Source organism: Muscardinus avellanarius (assembly GCF_963383645.1).
Source record: "Muscardinus avellanarius genome assembly, chromosome: 3".
Lineage (NCBI taxonomy): Eukaryota > Metazoa > Chordata > Mammalia > Rodentia > Gliridae > Muscardinus > Muscardinus avellanarius.
In genome coordinates, this window is record NC_137788.1 from 106456873 (window position 1) to 106475283 (window position 18411).

Here is an 18411-nt window from a genome sequence, read left to right on the forward strand (position 1 = left end):
TTTTATTTTTATTTTTGAAACAGGGTCTCCCTTGTGTGTGTGTGTTACTGGGGATGGAACCCAGGGGCCTTCTACCTCTGAGCATACTCTCAGTCCTATTTTTTATTCTTTATTTTGAAACAAGGTCTCACTAAGTTGCTGAGGACTAAGTAGCTGAGGCTGGCCATGAACCTGAGGTCCTCCTGTGTCAGCCTCCCAAATACTGAGAGCTTCACCACACCCAGCTCTGCTATAAGGTTTTGATATCAGGAATGGACGTTGAATTTTAACAGTACCTTTTCTGTTTCTAATGAATGACCATATTGTTATTCTGGAGTGCACCACCACGCCTGGCAAGAATTTTTGATATTAAGCTCTTTGAGGTTCTGGGAGAAACCCAGTATGTTATAATGAAACATTTTTAAAATTTTCTAATACTGTTGATTTACTTTGATAAAATTTATTTTTTGTTTTTGTTATTTTGGTCACGAATGAGTTTACCCTGTAGTTTTCCTTTTCCGTACTTAACTTTCAGTTCAGTTTGTACACGTTAAACTAGAGGTGTTTGGCACGCATTCAGTGGTGATGTCTATGCAGCGTTAGTTATTTGGATCTACAGTACTTAGTTACCTGGTAGAGGCTAACCATGTGTATTGTGATATATTCAGAAAATAGAGTTGGATGGTATTTAATAGGAAACATGTATTGAGAAAGAGCAGAAGTGACCCAAAGGATGGAATATAACATTTTTAGGTTCTTTGAAGGTGGTAAAGCCAGTGGTTAGAGGCTTGTAGAAGTGGTAGGCTTGACAGTGGTGGCTATAAAAGTGAGATAAGAGCCAGGTGTGGTGGCGCACACTTGTAACCCCAGCATTCAGGAGGTTGAGACAGGAGGATCACTGTTCACAGACAGCCTCAGTTACTTAGGCCCTCTCCAACTCAGTGAGACCCTGTTTAAAAATAAAATATAAAAAATAGGGGGGTGTAGCTCAGAGGTAGAAAGCCCTTGGGTTCCATCCTCAGTACTGCAAAAAAAAAAAAAAAAAAAAAAAAAAAAAATGAAGTGAGTTAGAGAAAGTGGAAACAGTAAGTTTAGTACCCTTTAAAAAAATACAGTGGTGAGAGGAAAGAGGAGGAACACAATGAAGGTAGAGTTGGAGGTACCTTGAGAATTTTTTATTTAATCATCTACTTAATTTTTAAGAATGAGTGAGACTTCATGTTTGTAGGTGAAGGGTTCTGGTATTGAGAGAGAAAGTCACCTTAAAAAGAAAATATTAGAGCCAGACGTGGTAGCACATGTTTGTTAATCCCAGCATTCGGGAGGATCGAGGTTAGTGGACAGCCTCAGCTACTTAGTGAGGCCCTCTGCAACATTGTGAGACCTGTTACAAAATAATTAACAAATAGGGCAGGGAGTGTAGCGTGGAGGTCAAATGCCCCTGGGTTCCATACCCAGACCCGGAAAAAAAAAAGGAAATTTATTAGCTGGGTGTGGTGGTGCATGCTTGCAATCCCAGCATTTGGGAGGCTAAGACAGGAGGATCGTGGTTTGTGGACAGCCTCAGCTACTTAGTGAGGCCCTTTGCAACTCAATGAGACCCTGTTTCATAATAAAAAATAAAAAATAGGGCTGTGTAGCTTGGAGGTAGCATGCCCCTGGGTTCAATTCCCAGTACCACATACACAAAAAAGGAAATATTTTTATCCGACTAAATCTTTGCAAAATAAGATTTAGTGTATCCAGAGTGCTTCAACACATGATTTACTTAAGTTTTTTAATTGGAGAAAGAACTATCCCTTGCTTGTTTATCACCATCAAGTTAACACTCAGATACTAACTGGAGCCTCAGAGAAGACTACCTAATATGGATAATGGATCAGTTGAGATTAGATCACTTACCAGTTTCAAAAATCACAAAATGATTAAGCAAGATAGAGGTTTATATCTGACCCAACATATGAATTCTGCAGGACAGTTTTAATAAAAGAAGTTGATAAGTAAAGATTTTGTGTAGAAGCAGCATGTGCCCTGCTAAAATTGAGGGCTCTAGTACTAAGCTAGGAAGAGAGAAGAGATAGTGGGAAGTAGTTACCAGTATTTGTATAGGCAGTACGAGACAACTAGTATTTGCATAGTGTTTAAGAAGTCAGAATCATTTGTTTATATCTGTACTCTTGACTTACTAGCTTTATGACTCTGAATGACTTAATTTCTCTCTTTGTACTTTAGTGTTTTCATAAGAAGCTGGAGATAGGTATTTAATAGAAGGTATCTCATAAATTACAAAGAGAAATAAGGTAGCTTAAGCAGTTGACTAGGTCTGCTATATCTAAGCAGTTATTAGTTTTGTTGTCATTTGCCTTTGCTTTTCTGGGCCCAAGACTATATTGAATGACAAGACCAAAAAGAGAAAAAAAAAAAAAAAAAAAAGAAACAAACCTTATGTTACTTTAGGGATATTAAAAAGAGCAAAATTTTACTTATTAAAACACAATTGAAAATCATAAAATCTTGTGGAAACCTGTAAATTTAAGACTAGATTTTATTGAAAACCTTAGAAAGTCAGAATTAGTGAAACTGTAAAATCTATGGTCAAAATAGGCCTCCACAAGACTACTCTCACTTCTGACACCACCTACAAATTTAGAGGGCTCCCGAAACCACCTCAGGTTGGATAATTTTCTAGGACTCACAGAAATCACAAGAGGATTACAGATTACAGGGATACACACTACAAGGACACAGATTAAACCCCCTCCCCCAAGGGAAGACGTGCATAGGCTGAAGTCTAGGAAAGTTCTAGGTGGAATGACTGGTGTCCTCTCCCCTTGGAATCAGGACATAGTGTGTTTTCCCAGCAGCAGTGTGTGACAGTACACATTGACTATTGCCATTTTGGTAAACTCACCTAATCTTCGGGGTCCAGAATTTTTTATGGGGGCTTTATTATGTAGAGAAATTGATGGATTGCATGATTGCATTATGTGGTTGAATGTAGTCTTAGGATGGATTTATACATAGAACCCAGAACCCTAACCCTAAGTTGTTATTTTTTGGCATGGCCATCCTCTCCCTGACACTGTCAGGTATGGCCGAGCCTACCCAACAGTCTGGATGTGCTCATTGTCAACACCTACCATGAGCAGAGATTCTTTATCAAGTATGCCAGATCACCTCCCAGAAGCCAAACACAATGGTTAGACTGATTTGAGGAAGGCCACTTTTTAAAAAAATTACACTGGGAGATAAAAGCCACTGATGAAAAGAAAAGAAAGAGATACTTACAGATAAAAGTCATAACATGATCACCTGTTGAAGATATAAAAATTAATTTAAAAGTAAGAGTTGAGGGTGTAGCTCAGTGGTGGAGTGCTTGCCTAGTATCCTGAGGCACTGGGTTCAGTTGATTCTCTCTCAGCATCAAAGACAAAACAAAATAAGGTCTTAAAAGTAGTAAGTAAAAGAAAGATAAGTGAGAACAAAGGTACAAAAGATTAGTAAAGCATCCCTGTGTTCAATCTCCAGTATTGGGAAAGAATAAAAAAATTAAAAAAAATTAAAAGAGATGATTTGGTGTAGCTTAAAATTTAGAAATTTGGCTGCTAAAATGAGATTTGAGGAGCCATTTGAATGAAAATCAAAGTGAAGATAAAATTTTAAGGTATATGTATAAATACTAATGTACTATGTATTTTTTTAAATTTATTTTTATTGGTGCATTGTAATCATACATCACATTGGAATACAAGACTTGAGAGGATATACAAGCACACATCATCCAATTAGCCCTCATCCAGTCCCCATCTCATTCCCTCCCCCTCCCTCGATCCCATGCTTGTTTGGTAATTAACTTTGATACATATGTTTATGTACCTCCTGCTTTTTAAAGAGGCTCCATCCTCCCCTTTTCCATACCCACTGATTGGTCACCTTAATTGCTTTTTTAATTGGAGAAAGAACTATCCTTTGCTTGTTTATCACCATCAAGTTAACACTCAGATACTAACTGGAGCCTCAGAGAAGACTACCTAATATGGATAATGGATCAGTTGAGATTAGATCACTTACCAGTTTCAAAAATCACAAAATGATTAAGCAAGATAGAGGTTTATTTCTGACCCAACATATGAATTCTGCAAGACATATAGGGCCCTTTCTATAGCTCGGCCACTTCCTGTTGCCCCTTTCCTCCTAGTTATTGCTGATTAGGGGAAGCATCTGGTTTTAATTTTCTGTGATATTTCTCTGTGCATGCCACGTTGCAAATACTGATCCCACTCTTGATGGCCCCAGTAGTGGCCTGGCTACCCGGTGGACTGATACAGACCTCGATGCCTCAAGCAGCGGCCTTGCCTCATGGGAGGCCCTGATTCTGGTCCCGCTGGTCCCAACACCGGCCTAACACCTCAGTTGGCTCCGATCCCAGCCTCAGAGGCCCCAGTACCAGCCTTGTCTCATGGCAGTCTCCGATGCCGGCCTCGCTAGCTCCAGCACCGACCTAACCCCTTGGCAGGCTCTGATCCTGGTCTCGGAGGCCTCAATAGCGGCCTTACCTCACGGAAGGCTCCAATGCCGGCAGCTGGCCCTGGCACCGGCCTAACCCCTCAGCAGGCTCTGATCCCGGCCTCGGAGGCCCAAGCACCAGCCTTGCCTCACGGCAGGTCCGATCCCAGCCACGCTGGCCCTGGGACTGGCCTGACCCCTCAGCAGGCTCCGTTCCCAGCCTTGGAGGCCCCAGCACCGGCCTTGCCTCATGGCAGGCTCCGATCCAGGCCTTGGAGGCCTCAATAGCGGCCTTGCCTCACAGAAGGCTCCGATGCCGGCCGCTGGCCCCGGCACCGGCCTAACCCCTCAGCAGGCTCTGATCCCGGCCTCAGAGGCCCCAGCACTGGCCTTGCCTCACGGCAGGCTCCGATCCCAGCCACGCTGGCCCTGGCACTGGCCTGACCCCTCAGCAGGCTCCGTTCCCAGCCTCGGAGGCCCCAGCACCGGCCTTGCCTCACGACAGGCTCCAATCCCGGCCTCGCTGGTCCCATCACCAGCCTAACCCCTCGGCAGGCTCCGATCACAGCCTCGGAGGCCTTAATAGCGGCCTTACCTCATGGAAGGCTCCGATGCCGGCCGCTGGCCCTGGCACCGGCCTAACCCCTCAGCAGGCTCTGATCCCGGCCTCGGAGGCCCCAGCACCGGCCTTGCCTCACGGCAGGCTCCGATCCCAACCACGCTGGCCCTGGCACTGGCCTGACCCCTCGGCAGGCTCTATTCCCGGCCTCGGAGGCCCCAGCACCAGCCTTGCCTCACAGCAGGCTTCGATCCCAGCCTCGGAGGCCCCAGCACCAGCCTGCCTCATGGCAGGCTCCGATCCCGGCCTTGCTGGCCCCAGCACTGGCCTAACCACTCAGCAGGCTCCAATCCTGGACTCGGAGGCCTCATTAGCGGCCTTGCCTCACAGAAGGCTCCGATGCCGGCCGCTCTTCCTGGCACCGGCCTAACCTCTCAGCAGGCTCTGATCCCGGCCTCGGAGGTCCCAGCACCAGCCTTGCCTCACGGCAGGCTCCAATCCCGACCTCGCTGGCCCCAGCACCGGCCTAACCCCTCGGAAGGCTCCGATCCCGGCCTTGGAGGCCTCAATAGCGGCCTTGCCTCACAGAAGGCTCCGATGCTGGCTGTTGGCCCCGGCACTGGCCTAACCCCTTGGCAGGCTCCGATCCCGACCTCGGAGGCCCCAGCACCGGCCTTGCCTCACGGCTGGCTCCGATGCCGGTCTTTGGCCCCAGCATCGGCCTAACCCCTCGGCAGGCTCTGAACCTGGCCTCGGAGGCCCGAGTAGCTCCTTGCCTTACAGCTGGCTCCGATGCTGGCCATTGGCCCCAGCACTGGCCTTGCCTCACAGCAGGCTCCAATCCCGGCCTTGTTGGCCCCAGCACCGGCCTAACCCCTCGGCAGGCTCCGATCCCGGCCTCGAAGGCCCTAGCACCGGCCTTGCCTCATGGCATGATCCGTTCCCGGCTTCACTGGGCCCAGCACCGGCCTAATCCCTCGGCAGGCTCTGATCCCGGCCTCGGAGGCTCCAGCACCGGCCTTGCCTCACGACAGGCTCTAATCCCAGCTTTGCTGTGTCCGTCGCTGGCATCACCCCTCGGCAGGCTCTAATCCGAGCACCCTCTTCGCCCAACCATTTGTCCCACGTTCTTGAGGATGCGTGGTGGTAGCATTCTGCCTCTGGGGTCATTACTTCAAAGGTTCCAGGTGTAATGCATCAGATCTCTGCCTCCCCTGAGTACTGGCCACTGCCATTGCCACTGCCTCCACCATTTCAAATCTTTCCCAAGCTCTTTCTCCACTTTGAATGCTGTCCAGTGTTCTTAAGCATGCATTACGGTAGCATTTGACCTTTGGTGTAATTTCTCCAAAAAAAGAAAAATAATAAGGTTGGTAGGCTCCAATTTCTGCTTCTCCTGAATACAAGTCTCTACCGCCAATGTGGAGACCGCTTTTAGCACCGCCTTTCTCCTTGGTCTCCGCTAAAGTCTCTCTCCTTACAGGTGATGTCCAAGATTCTTAACAATGTAGAGAAGAAGCAGTCCTCCTTAGCGGGGAATTTTTCCAATAATTCCAGTTCATTGGATAAGTTTTGTCTGCATCTCCAGTATCCTGGCATCCGCCACAGCCTCCTTGACCCCTCTCCGATATTTTCCTTTATTCTTTTGCTTTTTCTTTTTTACAGGGTCCTTCTGGGTGGAAAGGGGGTGGCCCACTAGCACCTGCCCACCCGCCCAAGGGTCGGGGCCAGAGGCCCGGACCACAGGGTCCTTCTGGGTGGGGAGGGGGTCGCCTAGGGGTGCCCCGCCAGCGCCTGTTCACCCGCCCAAGGTCGGGGCCAGAGGCCCAGCTACTATGTATTTTTAAAAGTTGGGGGGGGGGTTGAATGTTTTTACCATAAAGAAATGATACATGTTTGAGGAGGTAAGTTTATCCTGATTTGAATATCACATAGTACAATAACAATAATACACTTATATCATACAATGCAATACAGTAATACCTCACATGTACAATTTTACTGTCAGTTAAAAATAAAAATAAAATTTTATGTATATAGGGAAGAAAACTAGCTAGAAAAACTTAGTACCACTAAATGATTATTGTGAAATGATTTTTTTTTTTTTTTTTTTTTTTTTGCGGGTCTGGGGATGGAACCCAGGGGCATTCGACCTCTGAGCTACACCCCCAGCCCTATTTTTTATTTTTTATTTATTTATTTTTTTGGTGGTATCGGTTCCCGGAAACCCTTCTACCTCCGGGCTACACTCCCACTACCTGTTTTTTTACTTTTTTATTTGGAAACAGGGTCTCTTAAACCAGCACAGCTGGCTTCGAACCTGCGTGATCCTCCTGTCTCCGCCTCCCAAGCGCGGGGATTACAAGCATGCGCTACCATGCCTGGCTTTATTCTTTTTTTTTTTTTTTGGTGGTACTGGGGGTGGAACCCAGAGGCTTTCTACTTCCGGGGTATACTCCCAGACCCATTTATATGTATGTATGTATATATATATATGTATCTTTTTTTTTTTTTGAAACAGGGTCTCACTAAGTTGCTGAGAGCCTCACTAATTAGCTGAGGCTGGCTTCGAACCTGCGCAATTCTCCTTTCTCAGCCTCCCAAGCGCAGGGATTACAAGCGTGCGCTACCATGCCTGGCTTTATTCTTCATTTTGAAACCGGGTTTCACTGAGTTGTAGAGGGCCTCACTAAGAATTTGAGGCTGTCCACGAACCGCGATCCTCCAGTCTCAGCCTCCCGAATGCTGGGATTACAAGCGCGCGCCACCTTGCCGGGCTTGAAATGATATTTTTAAGGAAGAACAAAAATTAAGTTGATTCTCTGCTTTGGCAGTTGAAAGGTGAGTTCATCTGTATTTTGGAAGAGATAAGAAGGATTGAAATAATGACTCACTGTGTTTATGGGCCCTCAGCTTACTGAGTGCACTTACTTGGGTTCCCAAGATTGTGGGTCCAGGGAAGTAAAATGATGTAGTGTCAAGTGGGGTCAAATATGGGCCAGCGCCTGTGGTCTCAGTGCTTGTGAGGCTGAGGCAGGAGCATTGCAGGTTGGTGGCCAGCCTCAGAAATGTAGTGGGACTTTCAGCAACTTAGTTAGACTCTGTTTCAAAATAAAAAATAAAATAGGGCTGGAGGTTAGCTTAGAGGTAGAATGCCCTTGGGTGTACTCTTCCATACTGCCCCCCCCAAAAAAAGAATATTTAGTAAAAATCACTATTTTTAAGTGGGATAGTCAGGGTAGTATCACTTGATTTTTTTAATTGATGAAGGCATTATTATTGGAGGTTTTTCAGTGATTATGGCAGGTTGCAGGGAGAGTCAGGGTAGAGCTAGAGCTGAAGTCTTGTCACCTGACTTTCAGCAGGAGGTCTGATTGAATTCCTGAGATTCTGGATTTCATTTTAAGTACAGGTGCAGTGCTGGCACCTAAATGGTTGGTTTATTTGAAGTGTTGAGTGTACTCACTAAATTCCTAATCAAGTAGTGCTTTTGAGGGGCAAATGAAAATACATTTATCAATTATTATTTTGATTTTCAGTTATTTTGGTGCTTTGAATAAGGCTTTTCATAATAGTGCCACAGTATAGATTCTGATGAAAGTGTTTGATACCTTCATCTAGAACACTAAAATTTAGAGAGTTCAATTTTTTACTTTTAAAAATAATTATAAAAATCCTGTAATTTTTAAGATTTTATATGTATAACTTGCTATCACAAGTACTTTTTCACTTGTGGAAGTAAAATGTGCTTCTTCACTTGTGGAAGAATAATTGGCATTTACTTAATAAAAATGATAAATAGGAAACTTTCATATGGCAATGTTATTAATACCTGTTATCATATTACAATGTCATGATTTTTTTTTCCACACTGGGAATTGAACCCAGGGCAATTCTACCTCTGAACTATACCCGCAGCCCTATTTTTTTATTTTTATTTTGAAACAGCATCTTGCTAGGTTGATGAGAGTCTGACTATTTGCCGAGGCTTTCTTTGAACATTAGATCCTCCTGTCTATCTCAGTCTCCCAAGTACTGACAAGTGTGCACCACTATGCCCTGGCACATCATGAATTTTCATATAAATTTGAGGGTGTGCCTGGGTTGTTTACCCTGAAGTTAGAATTAATATTTATAGCTCTTTTGACTGTTTGTAGTCTGATAGTCCACAGACTGACTTATATTCACTTCAGATTGGGTCTTGGGATCTGTGTTTGTCTAAGTATTTTTGAGAACCTCTTATATGCCAGATGTTATGCTAGGCATTGAGGGATACATTTGAACAAAAACCAGACAGTCTGGGACCTTACAGAACATATAGTTTTATCAGGAGAGACAGACATTAGTCAGATAATCACATAACAGTACTGTGAAAGAGAGGTACATGGTGCCATATGATTGTATATTAAGAACATTTGTTTAATCTAGGAGATTCCTGAAGAAGTTATGATTGACCAGTGACTTGAAGGTAAAGAAAGTTGTAAGAGTGTTTTAAGCAGAGGAAATGGCGTGTACAGGGGTATTGTTGGGAAAGAACAGGCACAGTATGCCAAAAAACTGAAATAAAGTATGTGGCTGTAGCACAGAGAAAGTACGTGCAGGATGAAGCTAGAACTAAAGGTAGAGGGTGCATTATTCAGGTTTTCTTAATAGGCCATAATAGAATTCCTTAAATGAGAGAATGGGATCATTTGTATAATTTAAGAGAGCTCATGGGTTCTGTTGTGTGGAGGGAGAACAGCTTGCAGGTGCCTAGAGTGGGTGTATGCAGTTGATCAATGCATGAGGTTGATGGGAAGGCTGTCGGAGCTAGTAAGGTGAAGTGGGATGGTAGGCTAGATCACAGCTGGCAACACTGGAGATGGCGCAAAGTAGCAAACGTAAGATGTGTCTGGGGGCACATTGAGAGCAGTTGCTTTTGAATTTGATTTAGAAGGGAAAATGAAATAAGACTCGGTTTTTATTATGAGAACCCTAGTAAATAATAAAGTTGCTGCTTGCTGGGATGAAGAGGACTGGCAGAAAAGTGGGTTTTGGGGGCTAAAATAAACTTTTGTATTATTAGTTAAGGCACTTAGATACACTATTTTGGAGCTTGGGTTAAAAGTCAGGATTTTCTTTTTTCTAAGTGAATAATACTATTTTAATTTTTTCATATTACCTTTGAATTCAAATATGTATATTTTAAAATATATACATGTATATATGGTCACAGTTTCTGAAATACACATTTTAATTTTTTTAGATCTTCTTTAAAATGTGTTGGTTGGTCTGTGTCCCTGCCCTTGAATGCCATGGTTCAGGCCTTGAAGGAGTATTTTTACTGAGAGGCTAGCTCAGTTTCTGCCCTGAGCCATGTGGTCAGAGCCTCTTGAGGCCACAGGGAAGCAGCTGAGTAGACTCATAATGGGGCTCTCTGGGAGTTGAAAGTTGATTAGCTTGTTTCCAAGGACTTTTATATTGGACAGTTTTCAAGCCATCCAGAAACAGAGAGGGTCCTGAACAAGTTCACTTCTCCAGAGACCCAGGGTTTATGACTTAATACAGCTAGTGGATTGAGGGCTGTTTAGGAGAACTTCTAGACTTTTGAGCTTGGGCATTCCATAAAGAATTTAGGAGTAATGGGTGGCTTCAGAAACGAAAGGTACAGTGACTGAGAGTGCTGTTCTAGAACGTGGACAGGCAGTGCTGGCAGCGGGGTAGAGAGGGCATGGCTCTCTGCCAATTCTGTTTTTAGAGAGGTAGGCCCCACTGTGTTAGTTTAGAAGCATATGCTGTATTTGTAACAAATGAAAAATTTCCTATCTTTTTCTTTTTTTTTTTGCCTTCTGTTTATGTTTTTGTCCAGTCTCTGATACTTAATTCTCTTTTTTAACTTTTTCTCCTCCCTTTAGTTGTTTCCAAACAACTCCCTTTGGTTGTTTAGAGTCTTTCATGGATAATCTTTATAATGGCAGAATTAGCAAAACAGATAGCAGAGTTTGATGGAGGAACTTTTAAGTTTTATGTTTAAAGGATGTTCTTAAAAAGGCTCATTCTTACCAGCCTTTGTTCTTTTCTTGCAGGGAAGAAGAGGAACGTCTGAGAAATAAAATTCGAGCTGATCATGAGAAGGCCTTGGAAGAAGCAAAAGAAAAGTTAAGAAAATCAAGAGAGGAAATCCATGCAGAAATTCAGACAGAGAAAAATAAGGTCATCCAAAATATGAAGGCACAAAAGAACAAGCCATTGCCACTGGTCCCTATTCCAAATCTTGTAGGAATCAGTGGTGGAGAGCCAAGCGATCCTGAAATAAGAAAAAAAAGGGAAAAAATTAAAGAGGTAATAAGCTGAGATGTGTGATACAGACTGGTCATGGATATGCATGTGGACAGAAGTGTATTTATATAATTTGTGGTGCCATTCTTAGATCTATTTTGTTCTTGGGTCATAGTTGTAGTTTGGTGAACAGATTGGCAGTAAGGACTAGAGAACTCTCTTAATATTGATCACATTACAATTATTGGATAAAATTTTGATAAGAGGTTGTTTTGCTGGTAATATCACTCAAGCTGTGTTCAAAGATCTTTTGAAATTCAGCATTTTATGAATAATGTAGAATTCATTTATAATTTATTGAATAAGCAATTTCTTATGTTTTCAATTACAGGGGATTCTGTTAGATACTATGCAGAGCTTCTCATAAGCATACTTCTGAAGAGTTACCATAATATCAACTGTCTTTTTTTTTTTATGGTGATACTGAGGATTAAACCCAGGGACATCCTACCTATGAGCTATACCTTCAGCCCTATTTATTTTTTATTTTTTGGTGGTACTGGGGATGGAACCCAGGGGCCTTCTAGCTCCAGGCTACACCCCTAGACCAATTTTATATTTTATTTGGAAACATGTCTCCTAAGCCAGCTGAGGCTGGCTTTGAACCTGCGCGATCCTCCTGTCTCAGCCTCCCAAGTGCGGGGATTACAAATGTGCGCCACCACGCCTGGCTCAGCCCTATTTGTTTTTAATTTATTTTTATTTTTGTATTTTATTATTTTGATTTTTGCAGTACTGGGGATAGAGCCCAGGAGCATTCTACCTCTGAGTTACACCCCCAGCCCTACTTTTTTATTCTTTTATTTTTGAAACAGGGTCTCACTGAGTTGCAAAAGGCATCACTAAGTAGCTAAGGCTGGCTGTGAACCTGGATCCTCCTGTCTCAGTCTCTTGAATGCTGGGATTACAAGTGTGCGCCACCATACCTGGCCTTATTTTTTTATTTTGAAACAGAGACTTGCTAAGTTTCTGGGGGTCTTGCTGAGTTGTTGAGGCAGTCCATGAACCTGTGTTTCTTCTGTCTCAGCTTCCCAAGTACTGGGAGTACAGTCATGAGCCACCATGCCTGGCTTCAACCATCTTCTAAGGAGTATGTCATGATACCTCTCACCTGTACTGCAGATTAAGAGTACATTACTTCAAAGGTTTCTGTGGATTGAAGAATGGGGAAAGATCGACCTCAAACTTCTTGAAATTTATTTTGCCTCAGTAGTCTTTCAATTTGTTATTCTAGGAATTATAGAGTACTAGGGGAAGGAAAATCTAGTATAGTTAAATTTTATTTTAGAACTTCTGATAATTTTGGGTGGAGTTTTCAATTGTATTGCCTATAAAGAAAAAGATTTTGTCAGAATATAATAGTATCAACAGTATTTTGAAGGGCTCATTTGTTATAAGATTAAAAATTTAATTCAAATGATCAGATATCTAATATATTCTAGTAATGGATGTAGAAAGTTTAGTAGATGTTTTAGGTGTGGCTTTTTGAGTTAATATAAAACCTTGACCTTGATGGACTCAAAATAGCATGATATGTTGACTTTTACCTCACCTCTAGAACTCAGATTTTATGTTTTTTTTTTTTATTTTTATTTTTTGTGGTACTGGAGTTCCTGGGAGCCCTTCTACCTCCGGGCTACACTCCCAGACATACATACATATACATATATACATATACATATATATACATATACACATATATATATGTATATATATGTATATATATATATATAATTTTTTTTTATTTTTATTTGACAACAGGGTCTCTTAAGCCAGCATGGCTGGCTTCGAACCTGCACGATCCTCCTGTCTCTGCCTCCCAAGCACAGGGATTACAAGCGTGCGCCATTACGACCAACCGGCAGATTTTATGTTTTATATATATAGAATGCTTAAGATACTTTCTTTCAAAAGTATTGGGAGAGATGTTGATGGATTTTTTTCAGATACCTTACTTGCTTTTTTTTAGATATTATTACAACTTTTCAAAATACTTTTTTATGTACATAATTCAAATAGATAACCACTTTGGGGGACCCTGAGATGATTTTCAAACTTAGTTATTTGCTAGACATATTCACAGAATTTAGCATATAGAGATTTGCCTGATTTTAGTTTGTGTGTATCCTATTAAAGATCATTTACCAATTCTAGTGGCTTTTTTGTAGATTGCTTGGGATTTTCTTTCTATATAGTCATGTCTTGTATGAATGGTTACTTTTCTTTTTTTCTTTGTTTTTTTAATTGTTTTATTGTACTGGCAAGGCCTTCTAGCATATAGTTTGAAAGAAATGATGAGAAAGAACATATTTTATTTGGTCCCTACTTTATTTTATTTTTTGGTACTGGGGATTGAACCTACAAGTCACATGCCCATCCTGTTTTATTTTTATTTGGAAACAGGGTCCTACTAAGTTGCTGAAGGACCTTGCTCAGTTGCCAAGGCATCTGAAACCTGTGGTCCTGTTTCAGCCTCCCAAGTACTACATTATGGGTGTGTACAAACATGCCCAGCTGTTCCCTACTTTAACGACTGAGTTGTCTTTTACTGTTAGGTGTCATGTGTTACAGAGGATTTTTGGAGATGCCTTTTGTTGGGTGATGATATTTCTTTATATTTTTACTTTACTAAGAGTTTTTTTTTTATAATGAATGTTGAATTTTGTCAATGCTGTGTTTTGTCTAGGTGGTTATAGACACATTTCCCCTTTATTCTGTTAACATGGTCAATTATATTGATTATTTTTAATGTTAAAGTAGTCTTATATTCTTGGGTTAAACTGTACTTGGTCATGGTATAGTGTCTTCCTTATATATTCCTGATTTTTTGGAAGAATTTTTTTTGTTTATATTCCTGAAATATATTGGCCTGGTGTTTTCTTATAATGTCTTACCTAGTTTTGGTGCCTGATTAATGTTGGCTGCATGTTTACAAGTTGAGAAATGTTTTAATGAATGGTATGCCATTAAATTAATAGATTTTTGATACGCCATAATGTATTATTATATAACTCAGATGATTTATAATTAAATACTCTGCTAATGCATGGCTTAGAACTCCTTAGGTTGAAAGAAATTGGCTCAAGCTAACTGATATAAAAACTATTTGTTATTAGTTTAATGGCTTTAAACTAGGGGTTCAGGCTTGGCTGAATCTAAGTGTATAGATGAAAGTTTTAATAATAGGTATTTATCTGTCTCTTTCCTTTTATTATTTAGTTCTTTCATGTTGGGAGAGTTGGTCATTATCAGGTCTATATTACATAGAGTTTGAGATCACAGTGTCTCCCTGTGTTTTTATAACATTACGTGTAAAAGGGACTTGACTGAACCTGGCATAGAGGTGCATGTTTGTAATTCCAGTTCTTGGGAGGCTGAGTCAGGGGGATTGCAGGTTTGTGGCCAGCCTTAGCAATTTAATGAGTTCCTCTGCAGCTTACCCTGTTTTAAACAAAAAAATAAATTATAGGGCTGGGGGTGAAGCTCAGAGGTTAGAATGCCTCTCAGTTCAATCCCTAAGACTACACACACAAAAGGAAAAAAAAATTAAAAAAAGAAATAAAAAGAAAGATGCCTTTGTCCCCAAGAAAAAGAACTTGTTGTTAAACCTAATTTTTTTCTGTTGTGTAGATTGAGATTAAACATGGCTATGTGTGTTTTCACATTGGTACAAGTATTAATTTAATATGCTAATATAGGAGATCTAGAAGAGTGGGTAAGTATATAGTAATAGATCCTTAAATTACAAGAATTATAAAATAATAGTCTGCATTATTTGAATTGACAGATTATAATTTTTCTCTTCTCAGATGATGAAACATGCCTGGGATAATTATAGGACGTATGGATGGGGACATAATGAACTCAGACCCATTGCAAGGAAAGGACACTCCACTAACATATTTGGTAATTTTACTTCTTCTGATTTCTATTTTTGTGTTCTGCCTCTATCTCTTAAAAATCTAACTTTTTAAAGTACTTTTAAAATTTGAGTGTTCTATGAAGGTATAATTTGGATATGTATGTTTTTGCAAGCATGTCAAGATTTAGTTCTAGTTGTCTGGAATACATAGTTATGTTGTAGGTTTTCATCTTATTTGATATTTTATTTATTTTATTATTTTATTATATTAGAACTGGGGGATTGAACTCAAGGGCATTTTACCTCTGAGCTAGCTCTTTTTTTGTTTTGTTTGTAAATAGTTTCTTGCTAGGTTGCTGAGTCTCATTGTGTCCTTGATGCTGTCCTCGAACCTGTAATCCTCCTGTCTCAGCTTTCCAATACTGGGGTTATAGGCGTGCACCACCATTCTTGGCTAGATTTTCTCTTTATGTACACATATTTTTAAGTTATTTATTTGGAGTATTTTGAACTTTTTTTCTGTATTTTTTTAACATCAGAAAAGTAAGTACCTGCCGGGCGTGGTGGTGCACGCTTGTAAATCCCCGCGCTTGGGAGGTGGAAACAGGAGGATCGCACAGGTTCGAAGCCAGCCGCCTGGCTTAAGAGACCCTTTTTCCAAATAAAAAATATAAAATTGGTCAGGGAGTGTATCCCGGTGTGTAGAAAAGAAAAATAAGTACCTGTTAGTAGTTTTTTTTTCTTAAACACAGTGCCATTTGTGATACATTATAGAGGAATAAGGAAAGGATAGGAGACGCCATTAGTGCTATGTACATTAAAAAAAAGTAACATGCCCAAGGTGATTTGGTTGGTACAAGCCAATAATTTCATACATTCATATTTCCTAAGGAAAAATTAACAGTGGGTGTGTGAAAGGAGGTTTGAGGAAGGGCTGTATTACCCTTGAGTTGTTTTTATCTCTTTTGCATGCAGTCCACATGTAAACTTCCCAATTTAACTTACTCAACTAACTTAACTACCAAGTTTTATTAAGCCAAAGGTTAGGTTTTGAGAATTGTCAAAATGTTCTTTGTGGACTTCACTACTACCCCCATTTCAAACGCTTGTTGAAATGATGGATATCTTCTAAGTAGGTGAAGGCAAGAAAATTTTAATGGGTAAGAAGGCACATATACTAGTCATCTAGAGGATAGTTTTCTTTATTATTTAGAGCATACTATCACAGTAATCCAAACATTATTTTTCTTGTGATACTGTGGAAGAATTTTTCTAATAAGTATAATTTTTGGGCGGTGGTATTTTGGGGGGGTTAACTTAGGAGCAGCATTCTACCTTGAAAATACATTCCCATTCCTTTTTATTTTGATTTTTATATAGGCTCTTGCTAAGTTAGCTAAGGTGGGCCTTGAACTTGTAAGCTTTCTACCATAGTTTTCTGAGTAGGTGGGAATTGCAAGTGTGTGCCACTTTGCCTGCTTCTCCCTTATTAATTGTCATTGTTTGGTTTCTGTTAAAAAAGAAAATGCTTTACAAATAATTTCTCCTGGGTTTGAGTGATGCTGTGGTACAAGAGGAAAAAAAATCTGTAGGTAGATTTTTTAATAATTTGATTTATTATTTGTTATTATAAGATCACTGCCAGAAGTGAAGAGAGAGTGATGAGACCACTGGCAGACAGTGATCTCATAATATATTTAATTTGGCTGTCATTTGATGAAGTAGAATATATTTTTTTTTCTCTGAAAGGTAATAGATTGAAAAGTTCTCATTGCTTCGTTAATGTCACAAAATGAGAAAATAGTATACTAAAAGACATATTGCTTAATGGTTAATTGAAACTAGGTCTTCTCTTCAAGTATCTATCCCTTTATCGTAAGCTCAGTGATGAATGATAAGCCTTTTAAAAGTAGCTTTTATTTTCTATACTTTTATTGGTGCATTAGAGTCATACATCATAATGTAGTTCATAGTCATAGTGAGATACATGCACACAACATTTCGTTAGTTCAATGATAAGCCTTTTTAAAGAATTGGAATATAAATGTGTGTTGAAAATAAGAATTGGATGTTTATTTCCTACTTTTCCCAAGTTTTCAGAACATATAATGCATTAATATCGTGTACCAAATAGATACTGATACCAATACTGCATTAGTAAATTTTGAAGATAGAAAAATTAATTTTAGCCATGGAAAACATCTTTTGTGAGAAGCAAATTACAGTGGTAATAAAAGCAAAATGCAATCTTCAGGATTTTTAGTAGTTGTATACCTTTTTATTAGTTGTTAGAGGTTTTTTTCAGCCAGATACGCCAAGGAGAAATAGATTCTTTATTATGTGTTTTGTCTATTTTTGTAGATTTGTGATTTATTAAAGGATTAATGTTTAAAGCTTAGGACTTTGTTTCCTACTCTGTTCCTTTTGTGCATCTCTTATTTTTACCTAGTGAGTATCATAGTTTGAGATTTTTTTTGTGTGTGTGTGTGTATGTGGTACTTGGGATTGAACCTAGGGACATTCTATGTCTGAGCTACACCGTTAGCCCTATTTTATTTTTATTTTGAAACAGTGTCTCACTAGGTTAATGAAACTATCACTACTTGCTGAGATTGTCCTTGAACCTTTGATCTTCCTATCTCAGCTTCTCAGGCACTGGGATTACAGATGTGTATCACCATGCCCAACTGGTGTGAGAATCTTTTTACATCTGTTTTTTTACCTTTTTTTTTTTAATTAAACAATCTAAGAGAAGGATGTAGTCCTGTCTCATTTGATAATCTCAACTCAGTATGCCTTTATAGAATTAAAATCATAGAGTTAGCAGGAATATTTTATTTTATTTTTTTGAGGATTTAAAGAAGTTTATTAAAAAGATAGAAATACAGAGGATAGAAATACAGCCCTATGCCCGAGTGGCATGGAGGGGTGACTCGAATGAACACACCCTAGCAGGAATATTTTAAAGTCCATCCTTTCTATACCTGTAGGAAGATAGATGTGTATGGAACTTTTATTTATAGCATTCTAGGTTATACAGAAAATTAACTTATATCATGTTATTTCTTTTCTTTTTCTTAGCTTTGATTACTAAATCATTTTTTATATAATAACTGAAATCAGTGTTCCTTTGACTTCTATCTAGTTAGTTCTTGGCATTAGAGAACTCTATGTGTAGCTAACAGAA

At 40.1% G+C, this 18411-nt stretch overlaps 1 protein-coding gene across 1 annotated transcript in view; it reads left to right on the plus strand.

Moving 5' to 3' along the window:
- The window catches only part of MAN1A2 (mannosidase alpha class 1A member 2), a gene marked incomplete at both ends in the record, with an annotated part of 166644 nt that overhangs the window by 25811 nt on the left and 122422 nt on the right, over positions 1-18411 (plus strand). Inside the window, 2 exons of the mRNA XM_080693211.1 lie at positions 11110-11365; positions 15172-15268. Coding sequence (XP_080549337.1) covers positions 11110-11365; positions 15172-15268 — 353 coding nt within the window. The remainder of the gene's footprint in view (positions 1-11109; positions 11366-15171; positions 15269-18411) is intronic.